This window comes from Macrobrachium nipponense, chromosome 12 (genome assembly GCF_015104395.2).
Source record: "Macrobrachium nipponense isolate FS-2020 chromosome 12, ASM1510439v2, whole genome shotgun sequence".
NCBI lineage: Eukaryota > Metazoa > Arthropoda > Malacostraca > Decapoda > Palaemonidae > Macrobrachium > Macrobrachium nipponense.
Genome location: NC_087205.1, coordinates 36,557,267 through 36,568,757, shown reverse-complemented (window position 1 = coordinate 36,568,757; position 11,491 = coordinate 36,557,267). Strand labels below are relative to the sequence as shown.

At 32.2% G+C, this 11,491-nt stretch overlaps 1 protein-coding gene across 2 annotated transcripts in view; it reads right to left on the bottom strand.

Moving 5' to 3' along the window:
• Positions 1-8,057: 8,057 nt before the first annotated feature.
• LOC135224489 (regulating synaptic membrane exocytosis protein 2-like) overlaps positions 8,058-11,491 on the bottom strand; it is a 418,548-nt gene continuing 415,114 nt past the window's right edge. For both annotated transcript variants that reach the window (XM_064263493.1, XM_064263494.1), the window contains exons 24-25: positions 10,060-10,257; positions 8,058-8,143 (exon numbers count right to left, since the gene is read on the bottom strand). In XM_064263493.1, coding sequence (XP_064119563.1) covers positions 8,124-8,143; positions 10,060-10,257 — 218 coding nt within the window. In that variant the 3' untranslated portion in view covers positions 8,058-8,123. The remainder of the gene's footprint in view (positions 8,144-10,059; positions 10,258-11,491) is intronic.

The window sequence follows — 11,491 nt, the reverse complement described above, 5'->3', positions numbered from 1 at the left end:
TCGGATTTTGTCTCAGTCTGAGAGTTATCAGCCTACAGAGATATCGTATATATTACAAATTGCATTCTATCAGCTTTGTAACTAATCTGAATTATTTCAAAATAATAACTATATTTACATGAGACTTCTTTCACTAAATTCCGGGAAAATCTTAACTTTAATTAAAAATGGCGTTTGTTCTGCGTATCTCCTCCCCAACATATGATTTTTTTTTTATCCATCCAGTTACATCGATTTTTTTAATAATTCAGAGAACGCACTGTTAATCTGGATCAATATAAAGTTGTAAATATTCTTTTAATTGGTCAGTGTACATAGCATAATGTTAGGAGGATGAACCACACAACAGTTTGATGTTTATAGTATGTTGAAGCAATGCATGAACACTAAATATTTACATATAGTATTAAACAGAAACTAAATTAGACAATATACAAATACAAAACTGATAGAATACACAGGGCAAAAGTTCATTAAACAATTGTCAAAATACTTTCTGGACAATATTGTTGCAACTCGCTTAATATACTAATACGAGTGAATTTAAATATTTAAATACCAGTTACATTCTGACCGTAAAATCACGACTTCCAATGTCTAAAATTTAAGGTAAAATTATTTTAATTCATAAATAACCACAATTTAGATGTAGTTTTTAATATGAAGTTATGTGCTTAATACTAACCTACTTAACATTTTTTCTGGCATTTAGTCATGTATATTCATAAATCATAACTAACACGTAAGTCACGTTTTACCACTTTCATTTCCCCGTTCAATCTTTTTCAATTCCACTTTCATTGCTCTTTTTTTTGTTATCAAATTCTCTGAACTTGGTATCGAGAATAAAACGAGCTGTGCAGTATAATCCTCTTTTAATTGGATAGAAAAATGTTTATACACAAAATCAAAAGCAGTGGAAGACAATTAAAAAACAACCTTCAGGGAAGATGGAAAACATATCTCAGAATAACCTTTGTTTCAAATAAGAGCAGTAGACAGATGAGCGGGAGACTTACTCTGACGAGAATAAAAACAAAATGCATAAACTAGTCTTCATTTCAAGAGAAACAACCCCACTATTTCTTCATTAAAGGGGAAACGAATTCACTATGAATCACCCGTCCACGGGATATACTCAAAAGACTTTCCTACTTTGCAAATCATAACTGCTTTCTCATCTAGTAAAATATCTTGTTAAAGATTCCAGTCTTGTTTTCCTTTACTCCATTCGGATGAGATTATCTTTCTCTCACCTTTCACCAGATGTTTTAGTTGTTGCTCACATTGTCTTATCTTAATAAAAAGGCAGAGGCGTTTGATTCACAGTACTCGGTCGTCTTCACATCCTTCCGAAAATGGATTCCTCTGTGACATTGCCACCAAATATATACATATATAAACATGTTTACATATATGTGTTGGGGTCTGTGAGTATGCATCATGCTTTTGAAGTATATAGACATGTATACATATGTATATAAAAATCAGAAAGAATCTTAAATACAGTATTAGCATATCCCTAGGAAAGTATTGTAATGGTTTAAACACAGCCAAAATTATTGGACGTCGCACAATGCTATCTATACCCTGGAAATCCAATAGCAAAAACAAAGCTTTTTCTCAGAAATTGAAAACATTCATAGTCACTGAACCGGAAGCAAATCAAACACCCAAGTGATTTCACTGAGGAAAAACAGTCAACGGCAATTAACTAGGATGATCTGAGTTCTTGTAGCCAGTGTTCCTGATTCAGAACAGTTGGAATTCTCCCTGAGAGAGAGAGAGAGAGAGAGAGAGAGAGAGTTAGAGAGAGAGAGAGAGAGAGAGAGGTAGCTGGAGGATTTTCCGGTGCAAATCACGTGTACGGCCTTAACGACTAATAATGAGAACAATAATAATAGCAATAATATGATACACGATCTCTTCTAATAATTAAGTTAGCCGCCATTGTAAGGGCATTTGAAGTGGAAAGGACACACCTATAAAAATATACCCAACACTGAATCGTTTAGGAATGAAACACCGACACTGAATCACTCGTGGAAGGATGGATTTTGCTGGCTCGTATGTTGCTGTTCAATTGTTTCCTGATTCTTTTCGTGTCCTTACCCTTCGTTTCCCTGCATGTTGGTTTGTTGTTTTTCTGTGTCCGTGAGTAATGCGTTTCTCAGTTCAAAAAGTGGGGGTCTCTTGCGCAAGAGGTGTGTAAAGGGTGAAGTGGTGAGTTTTGGCGTTCATTCTCGAGACACCTAAACTTGGATATCACAGTAAGAAATGTAAACTTTGGGAAATTTACTTGAATATAGCGATAGAGAAGAATAAGGGAAAGTGAGTGCATAGGACGTATAAGTATTGTTTATTCTGAAGTTCCAAAATAATCCTTAAACGAAGAAGATTAATCCTCTAAATATGCTAAGGAAATTTAGTACACTAACGAGCAACATATTGCGATTTGAGATTCCATTCAATGAACATTCAGATACATCAGCTAACTTAGATCTATACCATCTGTTTACTAGATATGTTGATAACATCAGTGAACATGTCTTACATTCCTAATTTGATCAAATTGAATGATTGATATGATGATTCTTTCAAGTATCGAATTCACTTTTGACATATATATATTTTTTTTGTAAACAGAATGGTTATGATTTCCAAATGTGTGTCATATATAAGATATTGAAAATAATTGCTCATAGCTATGAACTTTAATTTAAGCTACATTAGAGTGAATCTAAACGAGAATTTCTAATATTAAATAAAGATCATACAATTTTCATACCTGGTCAGAAATGAAAACCATATAAATATATAAATTGAGAATATTATAATTCACAAGAAATCTTGCGCAAAGTTTTACCATATTTTAGCGTCCATTTCATTTTGCTGGAAGGAAGAAGAAGAAGAAGAAGAAGAAGAAGAAGAAGCAGAAGAAGAAGGAGAAGAAAAAGGAGAAGGAGTAGAAGAAAGAAGGAAACACGAACAAGAAAGAAATGCTCAGCTTAGGATAAACGATCCTTAAAGAGAACCTCATGTGCGCATTTATTCCTGAGAGAAGTTAGGGACTCGTGGAAAGAAATGGCGTGTGTCAATGGTGAGTTTTTCTCAGGAGTCTGAAAGTCTGACAACTCCTTTTCTAGGACTTTCTGCACCTTTGACAAACGAGCCAGCAAAGGTACCTTCTACTTCACAGTAGCATTACAAACTAAACAGCAGCGACATCTGGTAAAATTGACATTGCACGTTATGTACAGAAAGGAAAGGGAAATTCTATATATAAAAGAGTGAAAGAACATTGTGCGAACTCTCGTGTTTTATATATAGATATATATATATATATATAATATTTTTTTTTTTTTTTTTTGATTTTTTTTTTTTTTTTTTTAGAGTAAGTCTTATACCCTCGACAAACCTTTGAGAAGGTAAATATTCTGGCCTGAATTTCATGCAAAAGACATTTTTTTTCTTTTCTACAGGATCTCTCTTTGACGCACATCTTTTAAGGAGTGTACATCAGTCTGTCCGTTTCAACTAGGATCTTATTTCTCTAAAATGACGAATCACACACTTAGGAAATGTTAATTTGATTTGCAGGTAAGTTATGATATGGCTGACAGTAATTCCTACTTTTAAGTCTACTTGGGTAATGACATCAACGTAATTTGTAAACAGCATATTCAACCAGATTTTTTGAAGGCATTCTAGCACTTCCTAATCCGACACGGAAGGTTTATGTAACAGGAAAACTAGAAAATCTAGCTTGCAACTATTATTCAAGATGATTCTACAACTTATAACACGTGAAAAGCTTCGTATATACTATGATAAAGTTGACAAGGTGCCAGAGTCTCTATTGGAAACCTACTAGAGTGGATGATTTAGACCTTTGCCCCTGACCTCATCTTTAGCATGAAATTCCAGACACCAAACAAACACCATAAGTCGTGAGAGCTTTACAAAGAACAACATCATTGGCTCTAAATCTATATATTATTTGTATTATATTTTTCAATAGTTACAGTCTTTTGCCTCGTTGTTTATCACTACAAACAAAAAGTACATTATCGTGTAGTTTTTGCAAATTCATCTAGGTATATTTTCCACATTGAGTGAAATTATTTTTTTTACAAGAGTAAACTTACATTCATAGTATGAGAAATTGTGGTAACCATTTGTCTAACACATTATTCGAATAAATATGGGTATTTACATGGTTTATAGTCCTATGTGCATGTCAGATACGCTTTTTTAATTATTGACAGATTAATCATTACCTAAGTCTGACTTATGATAAATGTAGCTCCATAAGCCTTGAATTGCATTGCCTTTCTAAGAGAGCAAGGGTTAGAGATTTCCAGTGCATTTCTTTACCAGTATAATAATAATAATAATAATAATAATAATAATAATAATAATAATAATAATAATAATAATAATAATAAATACAGCGCAGGAATAGTGGAATGGCAGAACTCCGCAGCATAGATCAGAAAACCAGGAAACATATGACAATACACAAAGCACTACACCCAAGAGCAAATACGGACAGACTATACATAACACGAAAGGAAGGAGGGAGAGGACTACTAAGTATAGAGGACTGCGTCAACATCGAAAACAGAGCACTGGGGCAATATCTGAAAACCAGTGAAGACGAGTGGCTAAAGAGCATGGGAAGAAGGGACTAATAAAAGCAGACGAAGACCCAGAAAATATACAGAGACAGGAGAAAGACAGAAAGAACAGAGGACTGGCACAACAAACCAATGCACGGACAATACATGAGACAGACTAAAGAACTAGCCAGCGATGACAATTGGCAATGGCTACAGAGGGGAGAGCTCAAGAAGGAAACTGAAGGAATGATAACACGGCACAAGATCAGGCCCTAAGACCAGATATGTTCAAAGTACGATAGACGGAAATAACATCTTCTCCCATATGTAGGAAGTGCAATACGAAAAGTGAAACCATAAACCACATAGCAAGTGAATGCCCGGCACTTGCACAGAACCAGTACAAAAAGAGGCATGATTCATTAGCAAAAGCCCTCCACTGGAGCCTGTGCAAGAAACATCAGCTACCTTGCAGTAATAAGTGTACGAGCACCAACCTGAAGGAGTGATAGAAAACGATCAGGCAAAGATCCTCGGGACTATGGTATCAGAACGGATAGGGTGATACGTGCAAAAACAGACCAGACGTGACGTTGATTGACAAGGTCAAGAAGAAAGTATCACTCATTTTGATGGTCGCAATACCATGGACACCAGAGTTGAAGAGAAAGAGAGGGAAAAATGGTAATAAGTATCAAGATCTGAAAATAGAAATAAGAAGGATATGGGATATGCCAGTGGAAATCGTACCCATCATCATAGGAGCACTAGGCACGATCCCAAGATCCTGAAAAGGAATCTAGAAAAACTAGAGATGAAGTAGCTCCAGGACTCATGCAGAAGAGTGTGATCCTAGAAACGGCACACATAGTAAGAAGAGTGATGGACTCCTAAGGAGCAGGATGCAACCCGGAACCCCACACTATAAATACCACCCAGTCGAATTGGAGGACTGTGATAGAGCAAAAAAAAAAAAAAAAAAAAAAAAAAAATAAAAAAAAAAAAAAAAAAAAAAAAAAAATAATAAATAATAATAATAATGATAATAATAATAATAGAACTAAATGCTGAAGTAGCTCCAGGACTCATGTACAAGAGCGTGTTATTAGATACGGAGCACATAGTGAATAAGGTGATGGCCTCCTAAGGAAGCACTATAAATACCACCCAGTCCAATGGGATAACTGAAATAGAAAATTATAATAATAATTAATAAATAATAATAATAAAATAATAACAATAATAATAATAATAATAATAATAACTTGGACATTGAAAAAGAGTTATTTGAAGTTAGCAAAACTCTTCACCAGAAAAGAACGAATTCAAAATGATGTATTGTAGTACTGAATGAGACAAAATCTGAATCCTTCGCTTATCTTAGAAAGACAACGACACGTGAGAGAAACAGCTGCGTATAGATTACACAACGAGAGACTCCTCCTTCTTTGTAACAATTTCCACGCCCCTCAAAAAAAAACAAAAAAACTATTGTTCTCTTGCTGGGAAATCACGGGGGTTTCTTCACTGGGGGCAAAGGGGACCGGAGGAGGATGGTTTAATCATCTTGTATAGAAATAGATCATATCACAGAAACATCATATGTGAATCGCAGAATTATAGAGAGTCTATAAGGCCCGGAAGTATGCATAGAGTTGTACAGTGGGGAACTAATGGCTAAGATAATGACGTGATAAGGTATTGTCAGTTTGTAAAAGACAGCGGGGCAGAAATGACAAGTCTTTCATTGGTATTGAGGTCTTGCAAAACGTATCTAGATAAAAAAAAAATGCTTTAAAGGTCGTGACTGAATCATTATAAAATTATGCAGTGAAATATTACTGTATATTTCACAATCCTGAAAAAATAAAAAAATTTGGGTAAACATGTTTGAACTACAGTGAATTTTAATTATGAACCATTACATTTTATTATACAAAAATGAATATTATTCAAGAGGTCTTCTCTGAATTTTTATAATATTACAAACAAATTATAGTTATAAACTCAGATTTATTCTCGCTATCAAAAATCCTTTATCACCAAAAAAAAAAAAAAAAAAAAAAAACTAATAAAACTGATATTTGTTGCATTGTCCGCCACAAATCATAATGAACTTCACAGAACTTTTCATAACAGTCCACAAATTATTCACAGAACCAACAACAGGACTCAGTACATATTACAGAGAATTCTTTTATCAGCCAAAGTATTTTAAGTGACAATTGTTATTAACTCCCAAAAACAAATTTAAAATAAAACAAAAATCGTGTCCGTAATCTTAAATCAGTTTTAGCAAATTTTCACAAAAACTGTCATATTAAAAGAAAACATGAGATTAATCACAGATTAGTCTCCTAACCCTTTAGCAAATTGTTTCAGCATCAACATGAACAAAAAAATAGGAGAGGTTCCATTTATAACATAATGAAAGTGGTACCTATTCATTTGTATGACCTGACGTTTTATGGCAAGGTAGTTATACAAAATTGATTTTAGTAAGAATAAATACATTTGTCTAATGTATAACGGCAACCAACATGTAATATCATGGTTGATATATTTCAATAAACAAAATAAGATGTGAGAAATAGTCTTAAAAATTATATTGAACAATTATATTGATAGATAGATAGATAGATAGATAGATAGATACATAGATAGATAGATAGATAGACAGATAAATAGACAGAAAGATGGGTGGTCTATATATTTCTTATTTACTATGTATATCCTTGCTAAAACACAGTGAAACATTGGCAAACTGTATGTAATAGATACAATCCAGAGGCAATGTATACTATATCATTCTGTTACCGTATTTATAACTTTTGTTTTTTAATAAGTACATAACAACAAAGTTTTATACATTCATAAGAAATCATATTTTCATGTTACATAATTTACATGATATACATATATCTTCAGTGAGCTTGTCCTCCAAACATCTCGTACATTATATATATATATATATTATATATATATATTATATATAAGATATTAATAGATTAATATATAATTATATTAACCTAATATAAATATATATTATATATATATATATTAATATTATATATTTTAGATATTATAATTTAACATAATATTTAATATAATATATAATTAATATTATTAAGATATATATTATAAATATATATTATATTATATATATATAATATAATAATAATTACGATTATATCTATATATATATATATATATATATATATATAACTATATAATATATATATATATATATATATATATAACATAATATATATATATATATATATATATATATATAAATATATATATATATATATATATATATATATATATATATATATATATATATATATATATATATTTATATATATATATATATATATATATATATATATATATATATATATATATATATATATACAGTTGAATGTTTCATGTGTCATTAAATATCACGATAGAAAACTTTTAACTGCAATACATCAATATCAAGGGGAATAACTACTTTCAGCTCATCACGTATACATCTGAAAGAGAACGGTGAAGAAATGCCTTAATAAAAATAAACAAACAATAAATAGAAATAAATTAGAAGTAAATGAATCTCATTTGGAACTTTTTAACACTGAAATTATTTCAGAAATCAGATCTTCAGCTTTCTGCAATCACAGGTGGTATTTAAATCACTGACACTTTTTTTAACATTTGTGGTTGCCATACATTTGAAAAGAAGGCTAAAAGATTCATTTTTTTTATTCAGTCACATTTTTTTATAATAGTCAAATACGATAATACACACAAATTCACTTACTGTTTCATCTTAACCAATATATAACTGTCAAAAAAATTATGAAAATACAATTATCGAAATTTTTTTTATTAAACTAAGAATCATAACTTTGTCCAAAAGAACTTAAAATAATCTTGTTTTATCAAAATCTGAGAACCAAAACAGTTACATTCTACTTATTTCAATAACAAGTTCGTTTAATGTCATCCATAATTCTTGTTAAAAAAACACAGATGATCATTGATAACGTAAAAACTGACGGACAAAAACAACAATTAGCGACGAAGCTGAGCGAAAAAGGCAGAACACGAAATACAGTAAAAATTTCAGTTTATTTTTTTTTACAGTCTGGTATAAAGCAAAAGCGTACAGGGGAAACAAAAGCTCTTCATTGCTCAAAAAATATAAAGCGGAAATCGAACCACAACATACCTAGCAGAATGTGTTTACTTATTCACAGTGTATGTCATCTAACAGTGCTTGGAATCATTCTACTGTACAGGCCATTTACTTCAAATTCATAAGGAGATCAAGATGCATTGGTCAAGAGCCAGTGAGAAGAGAGAGAGAGAGAGAGAGAGAGAGAGAGAGAGAGAGAGAGAGAGAGATCTGTATTCGATGACTCCCTCTCTGTGGGCCGTAGACTGAACAGGATAGATAACTACTTTACAAATCTACTGGAGCTGATACATTACATTTTTATTTGTTCTATTTTGGAATATGTCGTAAAGGAGAATGGAAATATTTGAGCTAGAGGAGATCAACCATACACATACATATTATATAATATATATATATATATATATATAATATATATATATATATATATATATATATAGTAGATATATATATTATATACATACATAATAATATATATATATATATATATATATATATATATATATATGGTATGTATGATATATATATATAATATATATATACATATATTTATTATATTTTGGAAGTATATCCATAAAGGAAGAATGGAAAGGTATTTGAAGCTAGAGGAGATCAACCATTAACATACATACATTAATAGTGAATATAACGGTACATACATACATACATACATATATTTATAAATATATATGTATATATATATATATATATATATATATATATATATATATATATATATATATATACTATATATATATAATTGAGCGCGTTAAATGCTCTCTGTTTTTAACTAGTAAAGCATTATTACCAACGAGTGATCAGGATTTTACGGACGGCAGCTGTAGTGGGGCGTTGTTTCTCTCTCACCAGCGACTGGTGTAGTAAGTGGCTTAAACCGTAGGATGTAAAAAACAGCTAAAAAAAAAAAAAAAAACAGTTATTTCACTGTTCCGGAGTGTTCACTGTTACCGTGAAATCTTGGATAAGAGTGAGTATGATAACAAACACATCACTACAGCTAACGTCCAGTCACTAATACCGTTCTGTATCTACAACGTGAAAGGAAGGTGGTTTATATATATATATGTAATATATACATATATTCATCTAAACTCATATAAACAACTACATATACATAAATAATTTATAAACTTTAACGATTTTTTATTTTGGTATCATTATCGTTTTAATGAGTTTTGGTTTAGTTTTTTTTTTTTTTTTTTTTTTTTTGTCGTGTCCTCTACATCGGCTGACCTTTCCAAACTCTGGGATCGATCGGAGTCCTTCCGGTTCCCGCCCTGGTGAGAATGCTGTGGGAGGATGCCCTCCGGGGTCTCTGCTGTTCCTCGATGGCCAGCAGGAACTCCCCACCAACAGCCGTGCGGAAACTGTGGCTCCTTCGGCGCTCGATAGGACTCATGGAGATGGCGAGGCGGGCTTCGAGGTCCTCCGCTAAGGCAGGCAACGTCAAGCAGACAGACAGATAGACAGACGACATTATAGCATCCAGACTCAAAGGGAAAGAGGACAAGAAGATTAAGGGGCTCGACTCACTGACTAACTGACTGCCTGGCAGACAGACAGACAGACATCTAAGGGGAAATTTAAAGGTTGCGACAGGGCATCAGGTAGTATGTATACTCCGTGCTTGTTTCACTTCTTGGACATTGACCAAACGCAGGATCTTTTTATAAAGGGAAAGGGTTCGTATGTCTCTCTCTCGCAACAGTGTTCGAAAGCAACAACACAAAAGTGAAAACTCTATTAGCGATTAAAAATCCATTACTGAAATAATATGAATGAGGTCCAAAATTCTCTCCTATATAAAAAATCTTCATTTCAATAAGAAATGCATAAAAAACCAAAGCATTTACGAGGCTACAAAGGATGGTGATCTAGCTTTGCAAGGTTGGCAAACGTGGAAGTTTTTGCTAAATCCTAAGTAAATAATTTTACTTACAGTAAAGAATAAGCATTCTAAATGTTTATATATAAACCAATATGAATTGCATGTTTATACACGGGCTAAGAGCCTCCCTCCTATAGCAAACGAATCACGAAAAGATTTGAGTAACAGTTCTAATAGTTATCAAAGGTCTAGGAAGATGGATCATAATCATAATTTGATATATAAGACCCTTAGCAATCAAATTAATTTTGACATTCCCGTAAATTACATCATTCATTAGGAACCAAATTCCATTGATTCAAATTATAGGTTAAACATAAAAGTTTTGTTTTATTTTAAAGATTTCGTCCTTCAAGAAATACATCATCAACTTAATTTTCTAATGTCATATTTTCATTTAATTTGCATTTTTGCCAGCAGTAGTCTGCAGGCTGTTAGTCGCAAACGAAAACACACACTTTCTCTCTCCCTCTCTCTCTCTCTCTCTCTCACACACACTCTCTCTCTCTCTCTCTCTCTCTCTCTCTCTCTCTCTCTCTCTCTCTCTCGGGAGTCCGAAATCAATCAAGCGCTAAATCCGCGAGGGATCACAAAAACCACACAGGCTACTTAACATTTTCCTTCATTTTTCTCTTAATGAATCCGGCAGTATTTTCTTCTCTTGTGTTTACACGTGGCAGGAATCAGTACATTCATTTATCAGATGTCGATAAAAGCTCGTTCAATACCATAATTTCATACAATTTTCAAGAACGTATTACATGACTGTTTACATGT